General features: G+C 55.5%; 1 protein-coding gene across 6 annotated transcripts in view; it reads left to right on the plus strand.

Moving 5' to 3' along the window:
• Positions 1 to 18,475, plus strand: part of PIK3CD (phosphatidylinositol-4,5-bisphosphate 3-kinase catalytic subunit delta) — a 60,697-nt gene that overhangs the window by 37,818 nt on the left and 4,404 nt on the right. For all 6 annotated transcript variants that reach the window (XM_005664978.3, XM_005664977.3, XM_013998954.2 and 3 more), the window contains 19 exons: positions 7,147 to 7,319; positions 10,182 to 10,410; positions 10,620 to 10,849; positions 11,231 to 11,410; positions 11,724 to 11,873; positions 12,345 to 12,434; positions 13,460 to 13,681; positions 14,343 to 14,439; positions 14,535 to 14,665; positions 15,139 to 15,189; positions 15,263 to 15,430; positions 15,525 to 15,646; positions 15,869 to 16,012; positions 16,157 to 16,256; positions 16,369 to 16,547; positions 16,634 to 16,746; positions 16,978 to 17,056; positions 17,606 to 17,773; positions 18,327 to 18,450. In XM_005664978.3, the coding sequence (XP_005665035.1) occupies positions 7,179 to 7,319; positions 10,182 to 10,410; positions 10,620 to 10,849; positions 11,231 to 11,410; positions 11,724 to 11,873; positions 12,345 to 12,434; positions 13,460 to 13,681; positions 14,343 to 14,439; positions 14,535 to 14,665; positions 15,139 to 15,189; positions 15,263 to 15,430; positions 15,525 to 15,646; positions 15,869 to 16,012; positions 16,157 to 16,256; positions 16,369 to 16,547; positions 16,634 to 16,746; positions 16,978 to 17,056; positions 17,606 to 17,773; positions 18,327 to 18,450 (2,718 nt within the window). In that variant the 5' untranslated portion in view covers positions 7,147 to 7,178. The remainder of the gene's footprint in view (positions 1 to 7,146; positions 7,320 to 10,181; positions 10,411 to 10,619; positions 10,850 to 11,230; positions 11,411 to 11,723; positions 11,874 to 12,344; positions 12,435 to 13,459; positions 13,682 to 14,342; positions 14,440 to 14,534; positions 14,666 to 15,138; positions 15,190 to 15,262; positions 15,431 to 15,524; positions 15,647 to 15,868; positions 16,013 to 16,156; positions 16,257 to 16,368; positions 16,548 to 16,633; positions 16,747 to 16,977; positions 17,057 to 17,605; positions 17,774 to 18,326; positions 18,451 to 18,475) is intronic.

Below are 18,475 nucleotides of genomic sequence, written 5' to 3' on the forward strand. Positions count from 1 at the left end.
CTGTCCCCCCTCTGACCCACTTGAACTCAGATATATCTTGATTCCTTTTCTTTGGGATCAAGCTACTGTCAGCTGTGGCATAAGCCACCCCGCGCTCTCCCACTTGTGTGCTTGCAACTCTGGAGCCCTTCCATAGCCAGCAGTAACCTTTCAGATGCAGCTCAGATCCTGTGGCTCCCTGGCCTAAAACCCTGGGGCTGGCTATGCATAGCTGCTGGAGTGGCAGGTGCTTCCCCTGTAAAGGCTCTGCAGGACTGGTCCCTGCCCACCTCCCCAGCCCGTTTCCTCCCACACGCTCCCATGTGCTCCAGCAGCAAGGGCTCATCTTCCGTCACCTCTGGATGCCATGGCTCACCCTGGCCCTCCTCTCCAGTGTCCTCCCCTCAGAGGGGCCTTTCTTGGCCTCCCTCCTGCAGTGGCCGCTCCTGCTGTCCTGCATCCCATCATGGCTTAACACGCTGCCCTTCGCCACATGGATACCGCGCGGGAACGGCTCCGTCTCTCCCACTGGTGTGTGAGTGCCTTGTGGGAGGGACCCTCTGTCTCCTTCACCACTGTGTTCCCAGCTCCTCACCCGATTTCTGGAATTTAATAAGTACTGGTTGAATAAACTGATAAATTTCAAACGGAGTGATAGTACATAATGGCCACTCCAGTAATACACGAGCGCTGGGTACATCCGTCGGATGAAATGACCAAGAATAATGGTTGAGTTCCCAAGTTGAGCTGTAGGAAGTGAGTGTTTCCCTACAGGCTGGGAGACCCTGGTTTACTGTGAGAACTATCTGGACAGTTGGCAGCCAACAGGCTGGGTGACGTGGCCACCAAAGAACTTTCAGGTTTCAGTGGAGAGCCAAACGCATGGGAATTGGGTGCCCAGAACATTCTTTTTGTTCGTTTGTTTTTGCTTTTTAGGGTTGCATCTGAGGTATATGGAAGTTCCCAGGCTAGGGGTCAAATCGGAGCTACAGTTGCCGGCCACAGCCACAGCCACACCAGATCCCAGGTGCATCTGTGACCTACACCACAGCTCATGGCAACGCTGGATCCTTAACCCACTGAGTGAGGCCAGGGTTCTAACCCACAACCTCATTGTCACTAGTCAGGTTCATTAACCACTGAGCCACTGCGGGAACTCCAGAACATTCTTCTACAATTGTTCTGCCAGGTCCCATCTGGAATATCTTGTTTTCTTGAAGTACCAAACTGGCAAAAAAAAAAAAAAAGGCTAAATCTGCATTGAAAAGGAACAGAAGTGCTAGGGCCACGATCCAGCAGAAAGAACCATCAGATTAAAAACTCCAGGATTTCCTTTCGTGGCTCAGTAAAAACGAATCTGGCTAGCATCCATGAGATTGTGGGTTCAATCCCTGACCCCGCTTGGTGGGTTAAGTAAGGACCCGGCATTGCCGTGAGCTGTGGTGTGGGTTACAGATTCAGTTCGGATTCCATGTGGCTGTGGCTGTGGCTGTGGTGTAGGCTGGCAGCTACAGCTCCAATGTGACCCCTAGCCTGGGAACCCCCATTTGCTGCTGGTGAGGCCCTAAAAAGATAAAATAAAAATAAAAACTCCATGTGCCTCTAGAAGGCAGCACAAAGGACAGGGGTTGACTCTTAGAGGCAGGCCATTTTCCAAGGGAAGAACTTTCTAAACACTAGAAGCTTCCAAAAATGCAATGTGCTGCCCTATGAATGGAAATAGATTCTTTCAGCTGCAAGTGGCAGAAAATTCAACTCAAACTACTCTTAAGTTAACAAAAAAAAAGGCCAGGAGGAATTTTTTTTTTTTTTTTTTTTTTTTTTTTTTTTCTGATAGAATGGAAAATCCGGCAGCAGAGTGGAGCTTCAGGCATGGCTGGATCTAGAGGATCAAAGGATGTCCTCGGGACTTTGCTTCGCTCTCCACACTAAGCTCTGCTTTTCTCCACGTTGGTCCTTTCTCATGTTCCACCCCTCAGGGCAGCAGGTGCTCCCCAGGAGCTCTAGATAGATATTCTATCTTTTCTGCCCCCCCGCCCCCCAAGAGGAAGTCCCCAAAGCAGTCCAGATGTCAAAACCCACTGGATTGCCTTGATAGTCATATGCTCATCCTGGAGTCACTGCAGTCAGAGAGGTGATTAGTTGGGCCTAAATCCCATTCCTGCTTCTTTTTTTTTTTCCCATTCCTGCTTCTAATTCAGTCCCCATTGGTGGGGAAATGCAGAGCTCTGATTGGCTGGGCCTGGGTCTCAGGGCCACTCCAGTAGCCAGGAGTGATGTCAACCCAGCCGAGCCACTTGGACTGAGGGTGGATTGAGTTAGTGCAAGGTCCCCGGCTCCCAGGTCAAGAAACCCAAAGTTCCAGCATCCAGAAGCCCCTCAGCACCCCCCCCCATAGCTGCCCCTCTCCCATCATCCCTATCTCTTCTTCTACCTGCATAGATCCTTCTGCAAATGCTTATTCTCCATATAAATGGGATCCCGCGCCCATACTCTTTGGTTCCTGACTCAGCTTTATGTTTGTGAGATTCATTTACGTTGGTCTTTGGAGAGCGGTCACTCTCATTGCCAGATAGCATTCCGTGGAGAGAGGAAACCACAATTTATTTTTCCATTCTTCTGCTGATGCACATTTGGGGATGTTTCTGTTTGGGGCTTGTTATGAATAGCGATGCTCTGTTCGTGTACCTTTCTTCCTGGCGTTTCTGGTGAATGTGTACCTAGGAGTGGAATTAATTGCTGGGTCGCAGGGCACAAGCGTTCAGCTTTAGGAGGTGCTGCTAGAGTTTTCCAGGCTGGTTGTACCCATCTGCCTACTGGGGGCAGTTCTAAAGTCTCTGGATTTGGAGTTCCCTGGTGGCTCAGTGGGTTAAGGATCCAGTATTGTCACTGTTGTGGCTTGGGTTGCTTGTGTGTTGAGGCTTCCTCTCCAAGGAACTCCCACTTGCCCTCCAGCGTGGCCAAAAAAAAAAAAGTCTCTGGATTAGCTGGTATCTGTGTCCCATACATACTGAGAGTGGTGAGTCGGCTTCACAGAGAGTTGGGGCTTGTTAGCAGCTACACCCTGGGTCATGGGCGCACGAGGAGGGAAAGAATTTTTGCTTTTTCCTGTCTCATCTCTGGCATTTGATTGTGTCCTTCCCACACCATCCCAACTCTTCCTCTTTTAGGAGTGAATTTTTTTTTTTCTATTTTCTTTTTAGGGCCTCTCTGAAGCATATGGAGGTTCCCAGGCTAGGGATCAAATCAGAGCTTCTGCTGCCGGCCTACACCACAGCCACAGCAACTCGGGATCTGAGCCGCATCTGTGACCTATGATGCAGCTTTCAGCGAAGGCAGATCCTTAACCCACGGAGCGAGGCCAGGGATCAAATCTGCATCCTCATGGACACTATGTTGGGTTCTTAACTCATGGAGCCACAGCAGGAACTCCAGGAATGAGTTCTTGATTTCAAAGTGTTTCGCTGCCTTCGAGACGATGCGTGTAGTCAAAAGCTTCATTGCCGCAGCGCCAAGGGGCGCATCTCTCTCGGAGCCCCATCCATCCCTTCAGCTAGAGACCTGGGGAGCACCTGCCGCACCTGCTCATCTCAGCCTCAGAACCGAGTGGACAAGGATGCCCGTGACTTCCTGAGCTCGGCCAAGGCCTTGTCAGTGGGTTTTCCAGAATTTCTGACTGTCCTTCACATTTTGAGTACAAAAAAAAATTCTCATTCTCAGAAAGAGGAACCCAAAGTAGGATGTGGTTTTACAATCAGAGGAAGTGGATCCCAGCAGTGGTAACATGGTGGCTCCGGGTGACACGCTGTCCAGTTTCTCGGAGCAGCTTCTGCATCTAAGTGAGGGCGAGGCCTGGGCCCAGCTGGCAGAGCCACCAGAAGAATGTCTCTCTCAAACTAAACATTTCCTTTCCACTGTTTTTAAAAGTCATTTAAATCTTTGTGACCTTTGGGTGGGGAAGTATGTCGAAAGAATAAAAATTATTCTAAAAAAAAATTTATTCTAAAAAAAAATTATAGAGTTCCCGTTGTGGTGCAATGGAAATGAATCTGACTAGTATCCATGAGGATGCAGGTTTGATCCCTGGCCTCACTCGGTGGGTTAAGGATCCAGCTTTGCCGAAAGCTGCAGTGTAGTTTCAAATGCAACTCGGGTCTGGTTTTGTTGTATCTGTGGCCTAGGACGGCAGCTGCAACTCTGATTTGACCCCTAGCCTGGGAACTTCCATATGCTGCAGGGGAGGCCCTAAAAAGAAAGGGAAAAAAAAAAAGACAACTCCCACAGAAAAATGGATGAGTTTATAAGCTGGCTATTTGCAGAAAGTAAAAACATTTTCCAGATAATGAGAGACATTCGATTAAAACAAGAGAGCATTTAATGCTGACCAGATTGGCAGAAATGAGTACATTAGACAATAACAAGTGAAAGAGTTCCTTTCGTGGCTCAGTGGTTAACGAATCCGACTAGGAACCTTGAGGGTGTGGGTTCGATCCCTGGCTTCGCTCAGTGGGTTAAGGATCCAGCGTTGCCGTGAGCTGTGGTGTAGGCTGGCAGCTGTAGCTCTGGTTCGACCCCTAGCCTCGGAACCTCCCTATGCTGCAAATGCAGCCCTAAAAAGCAAAAAAAAAAAAAAAAAAGAAAAAGAAAGAAAGAAGTGAAGATGAAGCCCGTTGCTAATGGGCCACCGCCTCATCACTTTAGTCAAGTTAACCACGTGACTGTAATGACATAGGTGGTACCAGTGATCCAGCACCTCCACTCCAAGTGGACCCTCTCTACTCCTGCCCCGTCCAGCATGGCAGCCGCGAGCCACACAGATTCCTTGAGCATTCGGAATGTGGAGAGTGTGATTGAGGAATGGCATTTTATTTAACTTTAATTCACTTAAATGTAAGAATTGATCGCTTGTAATGGGAAACTTTCTTTTTTCTTTTTCATTTTTTGTCTTTTTAAGGGCTACACCCTCAGCATATGGAGGGTCCCAGGCCAGGGGTTGAATTGGAGCTGTAGCCCCTGGTTTACACCACAGCCACAGCAGTGCCGGATCCAAGCCGCCTTTGCAACCTACACCACAGCTCACGGCAACACCATGTCTTTTCACCCACTGAGCGAGGCCAGGAATCGAACCTGTGTCCTCATGGATGCTCATCAGATTGGTTTCCGCTGCACCACAAGGGGAACTCCACGTAACGGAAAACTTTTAAGTATATTATAGAACAGCTTGAGTCTGTGAACCTACTTTTTTAACCTGTAAGTTGTATGAAATCTACATAAAGATGAAATATTTCTAATGAAAATCTAGAGTCCAGGAGTTCCCAGTGTGGTACAGTGGGTTAGGGACTCGGTGTTGCCACAGCTGTGGTATAGGTCTCAGATGTGCTCAGATTTGATCCCTGGCCTGGGAACTCCCATATGCCATGGGTGTAGCCAAAAATGGAAAAAAAAAAAAAAGAAAATCTAGAGTCTAAATTGCAACATACTGTAAGTGTAAAATACACACCAGATTTTGAAGACTTAATACCAAAAAAAGTCAGATAGCTTATTAGTAGTTTTTCTCTACTGATAACAGTTGAAATGACCATGGTTTGGCTATATTAAGTTAAATAGGTTACTAACTTAATTTTATCTGTGTCTTTTTACTTTTTCTTTTCTTTTTTTTTGGCCGCACCTGTGGCATATGGAAGCTCCCAGGCCAGAGAGCAAACCCACGCCTCAACAGCGAGCTGGGCTGCAGTAGAGACAACGCTGGATCCTTAACTGGCTGTGCCAAACTCCTCTTCTTCCTTTTTAAAAATGTGACTGCTGGTAACTTTGACATTGACACGTGAGTCACATTATATTTCCCTTAGACCGCAGTCATCAAGGCTCTGATTTGTACACAAGGAGATGTGTGTGAGAATATACATTGTAGCATCATTTGTAATAACCAAAATGAATAGACGCAAACCTTGAGGTTCTTCAACAAGAGATGGGGTGTGAATAAATTATGCTTTATTTACACAGTGAAATACCACCCAAGAGTTGAAATGAATGAACTAGAGTTCCATGTATCATCATGGACAAATCTAAAGATAATCTAAAGCCGAGGATGCTGAGTGGCAAAAAACAAGCTGCAGAAGACTCATTAGTCATACAATGTTTTAAAGCATGGAAAAATATTAGGAATTGTTCGTGGATATGTATTAGTAGAATAAAAGGATCAAAACATGCATGGAAACTATAAACAACCAGAATCCAGGTGGTGGTAACCTGAAGTGGACAAAAATACTCCAGGGCTTCCAGTTGTGTCTGTAACATTTTGTTTCTTACTGGGGAGTGGGTTTGGCTGATGGAGCTATTTCAACAACTTGTTTGACAGCCAAAGCCATTTTTAGGCCGTTTAGTTTCTGCTCATAACGCTTCAAAGAGAAGTTTCCTGTGGCTCAGCAGATTAAGGATCCGGCATTGTCATTGCTCTGGCTCCTGTTGCTGCCGTGGCATGGGTTCGATTCCTGTCCCAGGAACTTCCACATGCTGCGGGTGCAGCCAAAGAGAAAAGAAAAGTTTCAAAGAACTCCAGCCGTTGGGGCGTCTTAGGTCTGGGGCTGTCTGCCCAGCGATGGTGCCCTTTCCCATCTTTGCCAGCTGGTGTCCATGGCGAGGCTTCCTGTGTGTTTGTGTCCCTGAGAAGAAATGATTTGACTTGGGTCTGTTGGTGTCTTGAACTGGGGGTGCTGCTGTGAGGGATGCAGACAGAGTGCTCCCCTGCAGTGAGAAGGCAGTTCAGCCTAGCCAGCGACCTGGGGCAGCAGGAGCCAGCCACTAGCATCCCCTGCCCGGGACTCCCTCCCAAGCCACCTGCTGGCCAAGGTCCGGACAGCCTGTTTTCCCAAAGGTCCTTTTAAAGGACTCACCCGGGGCGTTCCCATCGTGGCTCAGCAGAAATGAATCCAACTAGCATCCATGAGGACACAGGTTCGATCCCTTGCCTGGCTCAGTGGGTTAAGGACCTGGCGTTGCTGTGAGCTGTGGTGTAGGTCGCAGATGCAGCTCTGATTCAACCCCTAGTCTGGGAACCTCCATATGCTGCGAGTGTGGCCCCAAAAAGACAAAAAATAAAAATAAATACATAAACAGGACTTGCCCAGCACACCTGAAGGCCTCATTCTGCCTGTGCTTCCTTTGCAGGACGACTGGTATCTGAGAAGTAAGAGAGCAGGATGCCCCCAGGGGTTGACTGCCCCATGGAATTCTGGACCAAGGAGGAGAATCAGAGCGTAGACGTGGACTTTTTGCTGCCCACGGGGGTCTACCTGAACTTCCCTGTGTCCCGAAATGCCAACCTCAGCACCATCAAGAAGGTACGATCTTGACCTTAAAGCTCCCTCTCAGAGCTTGGAACTCAGACCGACAGGCAGGCAGACGCTCACAGTCTCAGGCATAGCTTCTCAGATATGAGATCCTCAGCTGTGAATACGAAAAGATAAAAATCATATCCAAGAATTTTATTTATTTATCTATTTCGCTGCGCCCATGGCATACAGAAGTTCCTGGGCCAGGGATCACACCCACGCCACGGCAGCAGCCGAGCCGCAGCAGTGACCACGCTGGATCCTTAAGCCACTGAGCTAACCAGGGAATTCCAATATCCAGCATTGTTTGAACAGTCGCCCTGAGAACCCACCGAGGTTCCAGTTTTCGGCTCCCCCGCCCCCGCCTGTATCAGTTTGTGTTTGCCTTCCCTAGATTCCAGCCAGAGCTTCGGGGCGCTGGTTCTCAGGGTGCTCTTTCTTCCTCTCCGTCTCTGTGCTGTCATGTTTGAAATCACATCTCATCCATGGCCACTGAGGCGTTTTACCAGCCTTTTGTCTTTAGAGCTGTTGTCATAGTAAACATCACCTTTGGAAGTGGTTTTTGGCTTCGTTGGATAATTTTCGGGGTGGCTTACGGAGTCAAAGGATTAAACATCGGGATGGTATGTGGTAGATATTGTCTTGTGACCTTTCAAAGGGTGTGTCCCACTTGCACCATGTGGGTTTCATGGGTCATACTAGAGAACAAGCCCTGGGGTTTGAAAAGCTATACTTGAGAACAGAAAAGAAAGAAGAGAACAGTGGGCCATCCTGGATTTTTGTTCGTTTGTTTGTTTTTTGTTTGTTTTTTAAATTTTCCCTTCCTGGGTGTTTCTTTAAAAATTAAATTTCTTTTTTTACATTTCAAAAGTGATGTGGACCCTTTGAAATTTAAGAGAATAAGAAAAAGTAGAAGGCAGAGTTCCCTCTGGGGCACAGTGGGTTGAGAATCTGACTGCAGCGACTTGGGTCTCTGTGGAGGCGTGGGTTCAATCCCCAGCCCAGCACAGTGGTGGGTTTAAAGAATCTGGTATTGCTGCAGCTTTGGATTTGATCCATAGCTTCCATATGCTGCTGGTGTGGCCATAAAAATAAATAAATAAATAAATAAAGGAAGGAAGGGAAGGAGGGAGGAAGGAAGAAAAGGAAAGGAAAGGAGAAAAGAAAAAGTAGAAAGAAAAAAAATTAAGATCCAGCCATAATAGAAAATTTACCCTCTGGTCCCTGGTATAAATAAAAATATGAAGAAACTGGAGTTCCCATCGTGGCTCAGTGGAAAATGAATCTGACTTGCATCCATGAGGACAAAAGTTTGATCCCTGGCCTTGCTCAGTGGGTTAAGGATCCAGCGTTCCTGTGAGCTGTGGTGTAGGTCGCAGACGTGGCTCGGATCTGGCATTGTTGTGGCTCCGGCCTAGGCTGGTGGCTACAGCTCCTATTAGACCCCTAGCTTGGGAACCTCCATAGTCAATGTGGTCCTAAAAAGGCAAAAAAAAAAAAAAAAAAAAAAGAAGAAGAAACTGAAATTGAATTAGGATATACGAGGTGTTGGAATTTTAATAACCTGCATGTATAGCTCTGTAAGCAGAAAAATAAGATTAACTTAACTTGATATTTACATAGTTAACAACATGAAAAAGATGTTATAATGTTAATTCAGAAAGATATAAAAATTTATAATCAGAATTGTCACAAACACACAAAAACAAAATAGAAAAGAAAACAGTACTTGTTGCAACTCTCCAGCGCTGCCACTGTAGGGTGAACGCCACTGAAGATGGTGTGGAGGTGAAGGGGCCTGGCTGTCTTCTGATAATTTGGCAAACCCTAGCTTGCCAAGTCACGGGCTGCAGTAATTAATACATTTATTATTCTTTTATGGGAATGGGCTTGCATTACAGCCGCTTTTCTACTAGGGTTTTTTTTTTTTTTTCCCACGTGATGCTGTATCTTGGATCAGACTCCGCCCCCCAATCTATCCTTAGATTCTGGGTCACGCCCCATGCCCTCCCTTTGCACGGATGGACCATAATTATCCATCTCCCTGTGGCAGAAAAATAGGGCTGTTTTCTCCTTTTCCATCTTCTCTGTGACTTTGCTGTGAACACCGCTGCACTAAAATTTGTTAGATGGCACCCAGTGATCTCTGGGGACACCTCACCCCCAAGGCCCCACACTGGCAGCCTTAGCTGAACCTGTCCCGCAGAGGCGTTTATGGCCCCCTCAGTGTGTGCTTTTTTTTTTTTTTTTTTTTTTTTTTTGGTCTTTTTAGGGCTGCATCGGTGGCACATGGAATTTCCCAGGCTAGGCGTCAAATTGGAGCTGTAGCTGCTGGCTTACCTACGCCACAGCCACAGCAACTCAGGACTTGAGCTGCATCTGCAACCTACACCACAGCTCACGGCAACGCCGGATCCTTAACCCACTGAGCAAGGCCAGGGATCGAACCTGTGTCCTCAAGGATGCTAGTTGGATTCATTTCCGCTGAGCCACGACAGAAACTCCGTGTGCCCCTTTTCTGAATTCGTCGCCAATATTTAAAGATTAGGGTGCCGAACCCCAGAACAATTAGCTGGGTGTGTGGAGGTCCCATCTGGTGGACCCAGATCCCAGGAGAACTACAAGGGAAACCGTAGGACCAACCGCTCAGCTTCACATTTTTGCGCATACCTGGCCCCCTTTATAGAAAGGCAGCGGCGGAGCCTCCTGGTGACCCACTGGTCAGTGCTCAAGGGATGGAAGGGATGGCTGTGCTGGGATCTTGCCTCTACCCCCTTGTCAGGGTCTTGAGGCCAGACTCCCCCTGCCTCCCGCTTCTCTGTGGCCATGCCTGTTTTGGAGGAGGGGCTGACCAGCGACTGTCCCTCGCAGGTGTTGTGGCACCGAGCCCAGTATGAGCCGCTCTTCCACATGCTCAGCGACCCCGAGGCCTACGTGTTCACCTGCGTCAACCAGACTGCGGAGCAGCAGGAGCTGGAGGACGAGCAGCGGCGGCTGTGCGACATCCAGCCCTTCCTGCCGGTCCTGCGCCTGGTGGCCCGCGAGGGTGACAGGGTGAAGAAGCTCATCAACTCGCAAATCAGCCTGCTCATAGGCAAAGGTGCCCTGCTGGGGCCAGGCGGTCCTACCTCCGCTGGACCCGCGCACACACACGCACCCACGCACACGCACACGCGCGCACACACGCCCCCGTTCCGTTCTGCCCCGCCCCACCCTCAACTCCCACCCCTGACCCCCTGACCCCCTGCCCCTCCCCATCCCGACCCCTACCCCGACCCCCAGGCTGACCCGACTTCCCCTGCCTCTCAGGGCTCCACGAGTTCGACTCCTTGCACGACCCGGAGGTGAATGACTTTCGAGCCAAAATGCGCCAGTTCTGCGAGGAGGCGGCCGCCCGCCGGCAGCAGCTGGGCTGGGAGGCCTGGCTGCAGTACAGCTTCCCGCTGCAGCTGGAGCCCTCCGCGCGGAGCTGGGGGCCCGGCACCCTGCGCGTCCCCAACCGTGCCCTCCTGGTCAACGTCAAGTTCGAGGGCAGTGAGGTGAGCCGTGGCCCCCGCCGGCCCCTGTGCTGTGCGCAGGCTGCCGTGTCCGTGGTCACGTTTCCCCTGTGAGACTCCGGGTCACCCACCAGCCCCCCCAGTTCACCCTCCCACGACAGCAGGCGGTATTCGTGGCGTGTCCATGCATGCCAGCGGCTGGGCCGCAGGTCCAACCAGGCGAGTTCCACGAGGCAGAGTGAGCATGTGTCTTTGGTCCTTAGTCCATTCATTCATCCAGCAGTTGGCCACGTGCCCTCGTGAAGCTCGCACTGGGGGGCACAGGAGGGGCCTACATCATGCTGATGGGCAACCCACCCCCTGTGCCCTAGAGCCCTGTGGGCTCTGGCCACGGAGGGCTGACCGCCCCTCCCCCTCCCCTAGGAGAGCTTCACCTTCCAGGTATCTACCAAGGATGTGCCCCTGGCCCTGATGGCCTGTGCCCTGCGGAAGAAGGCCACGGTGTTCCGGCAGCCGCTGGTGGAGCAGCCCGAAGACTACACGCTGCAGGTGAACGGCAAGCATGAGTACCTGTATGGCAGCTACCCGCTCTGCCAGTTCCAGGTGAGGGCCAGGGGCTGGGAGGGGCCCTGGGCGCCGGGGTTCCCCACAGCCCTTCCCGGGGGGCCTCAGTGGGGGCAGGGAAGCTGGCCCCTGGCCTCCTATGAGCCCCCAAGCCGGACCTTGTGGGTCACAGTGAGCGTGTCCCCTGGCTGGGGAGGCTCTCCCCATGAGCACGGGGAGGTGGGTAGGGGCAGGAGAGACCCCAGAAGGCCTGGCATAGGCAGTGGTCGGCCTGGGGGAGTCCCTGGATGGCCAGCGGTCCTGGAAGAGTTGGGGCCACCCCACTGGTCTGCTCACTGCACCCCCATCTCAGTACATCTGCAGCTGCCTGCACAGCGGGCTGACGCCCCACCTGACCATGGTGCACTCCTCCTCCATCCTCGCCATGCGGGACGAACAGAGCAACCCCGCCCCCCAAGTCCAAAAGCCCCGCACCAAACCGCCCCCCATTCCCATGAAGAAGGTGAGCCAGCGCCTCGCGCTTCCTCTCCCCTCCAGCCCTTCCTCCCCCTGTCGTCGTCCAACTCGAGAGCCTATTGGGCAGCACTCTGGGCCAGGGGCGGGGCCAGGGCCCCTCACCCAAGCCCCTTGGTTGGTCCATGTTAAGAGTCGGGCCTTTGAGCATCTGTGGCCAACAGGACCGGTGTGCGGGGGTGGGGCCCTCAGGCCACCCCTCTCCTCGCAGGACCTGCTTCCTGCACGATTAGCAGAATTCCATTCCCTGGGGAGCTCAGAGGTCTCGGGACCCTCGGGCACCTGCGCAGCAGGTTTACCGGTAACCGCTGGTGTTGTGGGCTCTACAGAGCTTTACCGTAAACCTGCAAAACCACCCCCCACTCCCCCCGCCATGACCACGGGCCTTGTCACGGGGGCCAGCCTCCTCAGAATTCCTCTGCTTCAATGGCCCTGCTTCTCTGTCCACCTCCACACCCAGCCCTCCTCCGTGTCCCTGTGGTCCCTGGAGCAGCCCTTCTGCATCGAGCTGATCCAGGGCAGCAAAGTGAATGCCGACGAGCGGATGAAGGTAGGGCTCCTGGGCTGGGAAGGGGACGGGAACGTGTGTTTTTTGCACAAACACGGTGGCTGTGGCCTGGGGGTGGCAGAGGAAGAAGGGGGGTCACACGAAAGCCACCTGACCACATTACCCGGCATCCCTGCCTGGGGTGGCTGTGAGCTGATTCAAAACAGGAAGCGGGGAGGGAGCAGACCGGCCAGCCAGGGAGCCGATTCGGAGAAACCAGGCCCAGTGAGTTCTGGGTATTGACTTTGGTGGAGGCTGTGGGGCTGGGCCCAGCCCAGGGATGTGGGAACCACAGAGTCTGGGAGGTGACAGGAGCAGAAGAGGCACGGCTCCAGCTGGGCCAGGGGCCTTGGGGCTCCCAGGGGGCACCTGGGGTCGGGGGGCGTGTGCAGCACAGGCTTCAGCCTCGGGGCCAAGCCCACTTCTGGGTCATTCACGCACCCACCTCCTCTGGCCTCGAGATGACCTGATTTGAGGAAGTTTTTGCAGGACAGTGTCCGAAGAGGTTAGGGCTCTTTGGGGAGCAGTTTTTTTGTTGGGGTAACTTCACAAGCAGAGCAGGTCTGGCTTCCCATAGACGAATCATGGAGGGTTGGATGGAGACAGATTTTGGCTGGGTGATGCGGCGGAGTTGGAGGAGGCAGGGCAGGGTATGCAGGCGACCTTAAATCCTTCCCTCCCTACCGCAGCTCAGACGATCCTCAGCCATGCGGGAGCACTTGGGTGCCTGAGCCAGAAGGGCCCCTGGAGCTCCCGAGCCCCGATGGGGAAACTGAGGCCCAGAGCAGGGGAGGGACATGCCCTGGGGTCCCTCCTCGATGCCCTCTCCTTCACCCCAGGGGCCCCCCATCCCCTGCATCCATTCCTCTACCGGACCACCTTCTTCCAGGAGGGGAGTGGGGTTCAGATCCCCGTGAAATGAGGGTGTTTCCGGAGGAGCTTCGAGCCTTGGGCAGGACGGCTGGGAGGGGAGGGGAGAGGGAGGCTGGGCCTCGGCCACCTGTCACCCGCGCCCGCACCTTCCCCAGCTGGTGGTGCAGGCCGGGCTGTTTCATGGCAACGAGACGCTGTGCAAGACGGTGTCCAGCTCGGAGGTGAGCGTGTGCTCGGACCCAGTTTGGAAGCAGCGGCTGGAGTTCGACATCAATGTCTGCGACCTGCCGCGCATGGCCCGCCTCTGCTTCGCCCTCTATGCCGTGATTGAGAAGGCCAAGAAGGCTCGTTCCACCAAGAAGAAGTCCAAGAAGGCGGTGTGTGGCACCGGTTGGGAGGCGGACCTCGGGCAGCCTGTGCCGGACCAGCCCCATCCTACAGCCCCCTGGGGCCACTGCCTGTCCCACTCCCCCGGTCCTAGCAGGCATGCAGCCTGGGGATGGCGTCCAGGAGGGCCTGTGGACCCCAGCCTCCCCACCCGTCCCATGCTGGCCTCCGCCCTGCCTGGGACAGTGCTGGGTTCCTGGGCTCGTGAGCAGCGATGGCCCAGAATAGCTGGGCCACAGGGCCCTTGGTCCTCACGGGAACCTGGAGGCAGCTCCCTGGGGTGGGAGGACAAACACGGTATCCCCACAGGGAGCAGGTGGCCTGAGTCAGCAGCCAACTGGGGACCGAGGGTGGTCGGCCACTGAGTCACGGGGCCCAGGATGTGACTGGCCCCCAAGCCATGCTGACTCACTCACAGCCAAGCTGGGCCGGCTCTTGGGGCCAACGCGGTTTGTTTGAGGCTTTCTTAAGAAGCCGAGAGTGGGATGTGTCCGGCAGCAGAGGGGAGCTGAGGGGTGGCCGGCTCTGCTGGCTGTCTCGCGGGGAGTCTGGGCAAGGGTAAGGAAGCTTGGCCTGGCTGGGCCCATCCTGCAGATAAGCAAACTGAGGCTTTTCAGCGGCGGGCCCTGACCTGCCTGGCTTCTTTCCTAGGACTGCCCCATCGCCTGGGCCAACCTCATGCTGTTTGACTACAAGGACCAGCTCAAGACAGGCGAGCGCTGCCTCTATATGTGGCCCTCGGTCCCAGGTCAGCCCAGGCCCCGGGGGTGGGGATGGGGTGAGTGGGGGGTTGGGGTCCCAGACATGGATGCCCCTTGCAACTCCATCTGTCCCTGTGTCCAGATGAGAAAGGCGAGCTACTGAACCCCGCGGGGACCGTGCGGAGTAACCCCAACACTGAGAGCGCGGCTGCCCTGGTCATCTTTCTGCCCGAGGTGGCCCCGCACCCTGTGTACTACCCTTCCCTGGACAAGGTCAGTGAGGAACCCCTTGACCTTCCCAAATGTCCAGGACCCACCCTGCCCAGAAACCTTGAAGCTAAAGGCTGACATTCCTGATCCTGCCTCGGGGGGCCCCCAAGGTCCTGGTCCCTGCACCCTGTGAGCTGCCTGGGGCTGGGCACACCTGGGAGCTTCCTTGACCCTGGAGTCCTCATGTGCCCTAGAGCAGTGCTTCTCAACCAGGGGCCACGTTGCCCCTCAGGGGACTTCGGGCAGTGTCCAAAGACATTTTCCTTTGTCACGTCTACTGGGAGAAGTGCTCCTGGCATCGGGGTGGAGGCCAGGTGTGCTGCTAAATGCCCTGCAGTGTGGGGGACCGTCCCCACCACTGAGAGTCACTGGCCCACAAGGCCAGCCATGCCAGGGTATTCACACCTGCCCTGGGGGCCCCGCCAGGCTGGCCCAGGTCCCCAGGGGCACCTCTGAGAGCAGGGCTGCTGTTGCAGATCCTGGAGCTGGGGCGGCATGGAGAGCACGGGCGCTTCACGGAGGAGGAGGTGAGCTGGGGGCCGTGGGCAGCCGTGTGGTGGGGACCCGGCCGCAGCCCTCACCCCCGCCTGCGCCCTCCAGCAACTGCAGCTGCGGGAGATCCTGGAGCGGCGGGGGTCCGGGGAGCTGTACGAGCACGAGAAGGACCTGGTGTGGAAGATGCGGCACGAGGTCCAGGAGCACTTCCCCGAGGCACTGGCCCGGCTGCTGCTGGTCACCAAGTGGAACAGGCACGAGGACGTGGCCCAGGTGGGTGACAAGGGTGGGCCCAGGGAGGGGCAGAGCCCGGAGCCAGATGGCAGTGACATCCCCTGCCCCCTGCCCTGACTACCTGCTCCCCCAGATGCTCTATCTGCTGTGCTCCTGGCCCGAGCTGCCCGTCCTGAGTGCCCTGGAGCTGCTGGACTTCAGCTTCCCTGACCGCCACGTGGGCTCCTTCGCCATCAAGTCCCTGCGGAAACTGACGTGAGTCCCTGGGCCTGGCTCATCCTCAGACGGCAGCTTTGGCCTGATGGCCTGGGACCAGGGTGCTGGGTGGGGGGCTCGGCCTTTCCTGGGGGCCTGCTCAGGTGAGGCGCCACTTCACCCCCCGCTCCTGCCCTGCCCCCCCCGACCCCTGGCCAGTGACAGAGCCCCCCGCCCCACCAGCCGTGAAGCTCCCGCCCAGCCGGCCTTCCTTCTTTGCAGGGACGATGAGCTTTTCCAATACCTGCTGCAGCTGGTGCAGGTGCTCAAGTACGAGTCCTACCTCGACTGCGAGCTGACCAAATTCCTGCTGGACCGGGCCCTGGCCAATCGCAAGATCGGCCACTTCCTCTTCTGGCACCTCCGGTAGCTGGATTCACCTGGAAGCCCGGGGGGAGGAGGGCCCTCTTGCCAGCTGGCCTCCGGGGTGTCCCGGCGCTGGGTCCAGCCAGGCCGGGAGGGGCTGTGTGGCCCCCCAGGCGAGGCTCAGCCCCCTCTCCCTCCCTCCAGCTCCGAGATGCACGTGCCGTCGGTGGCCCTGCGCTTCGGCCTCATCATGGAGGCCTACTGCAGGGGCAGCACCCACCACATGAAGGTGCTGATGAAGCAGGTGAGGCGCAGGGCCCCGCTTCCGGGCCGGGCAGAACCCCCAGGGGCTGGCTCGAGGCTCGGAGCCTGCCTCTCCCGGCCTGCCCACACTGCCCTCCCATCCTCCCCACCAGGGGGAAGCGCTGAGCAAGCTGAAGGCCCTGAACGACGTCGTCAAGGTGAGCTCCCAGAAGACCACGAAGCCCCAGACCAAGGAGCTGATGCACCTGTGCATGCGCCAGGAGACCTACCTGGAGGCCCTCTCCCACCTGCAGTCCCCGCTTGACCCCAGCATCCTGCTGGCTGAAGTCTGGTGAGCCCCCGGGGCCCCCCCCGCCAGGGCTCCCCGCCCCCCAGGCCTTGCGGAGGCCCTGCCCCTGACGGCTGTGCGCCCGGCAGCGTGGAGCAGTGCACGTTCATGGACTCCAAGATGAAGCCGCTGTGGGTCATGTACAGCAACGAGGAGGCAGGCAGTGACGGCAGCGTGGGCATCATCTTTAAGAACGGGGACGGTGAGCCAGCCGGGCCCCAGGGAGGGCCCCAGGGAGGGGCCACTCGGGCCTTGGCTTCCCTTCCCCCCATCATGCTGTATGGCCCTCGGGGGGGGGGCGCCCTGGGAACGGCCGCTCCTGGAGGGTGAGCTGACGAAAGGCAGAGTCTTGGGACGCAGGGGCATGGGCGTGGCTGGGGTTGGAGGACCCACCGGAAACACGTCCTTTCCCCCCACTGGGCTGGCCGCACAGACCTCCGGCAGGACATGCTGACCTTGCAGATGATCCAGCTCATGGATGTTCTGTGGAAGCAGGAGGGGCTGGACCTGAGGTGAGAGGCCCTCCTGTCCTCCATCTGTGCCTGTGCCATGCCTAGGACCCGGTCCCTTTGGGGGGACCCTCTGTCGAAGCTGACATTTCCACCTCGGCTGGAAAAAAGACTGGCCATTCTAAGAAGAGCAGTGACCAGTTTAAAGCTCGGGGTCAGGGAGGTGAGAGCAGCAGAATGAAGGCGGCAAAGGCCAATCCTGGCCCTTTGAGCCAGTCTCACGCCATTGTCTCCTTCGCTCCAAGCATCCCTGGCTTCCTGCTCCCCATCGTTTTCCAAACCAGCTAGATTGTTCTCTCTGAGCAAACAGAAGCTCAGCCAAGGCGCGGAGGTTTCCTCTCTGCATCTTGGATGCTGGTGCGACCTGTCCAAGGGGCCTTCCGTGGGGCCCTCGGAGTCAAGGGCTCTGTCTCCCCAGCCCCTGTCTCCTCTTTTTCAGTGACTTGAGTAGCATCTCCAGTGGCTTTTTGGGGTTCTGCTTCTCGGGGTCAGGCGGCCCCAGAGACAGCCGTTGACCGCTGTGCCCGCCCGCCCCTCCTCCCCCCTGGCTAGGATGACTCCCTACGGCTGCCTCTCCACCGGGGACCGCACAGGCCTCATCGAGGTGGTGCTCCACTCGGACACCATTGCCAACATCCAGCTGAACAAGAGCAACATGGCGGCCACGGCGGCCTTCAACAAGGATGCTCTGCTCAACTGGCTCAAGTCCAAGAACCCCGGGTAGGTGGCGGGCCCGAGGGATGGACGCCCTCGCCTTCCCAAGAGCTACCGTCTGGGAGCCGAAAGCAAGGAGCGGGCCTGTGACAGTCTCCGTGGCTTCCTGGCTCAGCCGAGGACCATCCTACGGGCACTGCTGAGGGGTGGTCGGGTCTCTGTCCCCCCACATGTCAGTTAGTTAGTTAGTAACACCCACCCTGAACTTTGGGGCCTACGTCACAAATCTGCTGCTTGAGTTGGCTCGGCTGAGATTCTCCTGCTGGAACAGGAGCAGCTGCCCTCCTCGGGTCGCTTGGCTGGGCCTGGAGGGCTGCTGCTCCTGCCCACAGCCTCCATTCTGGCCTCAGCTTCCCTCCATGGCGGTAGGGAAGGCTCGGGAGCTGCAAGGCGTCTTAAGGTCCGGGCTCTGGAAGGAGCCCAGCACCACTTCCTCCAATGTTCTGTTGCTCCTAGCAGGTCACAAGGCCGGGTTCAAGGGGAGGGGCCGTCAGGACCCCAGCCCTTGGTAGAAGGAGCTGCAAAACGGTGTGGTTGTGGTTTCTGTCCCGCCCTCCAGGGAGGCCCTGGATCGAGCCATCGAGGAGTTCACCCTGTCCTGCGCTGGCTACTGCGTGGCCACGTACGTGCTGGGCATCGGGGATCGGCACAGCGACAACATCATGATCCGCGAGAACGGGCAGGTAGGGCAGAGCAGGGGCTGCCACG

Source organism: Sus scrofa, chromosome 6 (assembly GCF_000003025.6).
Source record: "Sus scrofa isolate TJ Tabasco breed Duroc chromosome 6, Sscrofa11.1, whole genome shotgun sequence".
Taxonomy (NCBI): Eukaryota; Metazoa; Chordata; class Mammalia; order Artiodactyla; family Suidae; genus Sus; species Sus scrofa.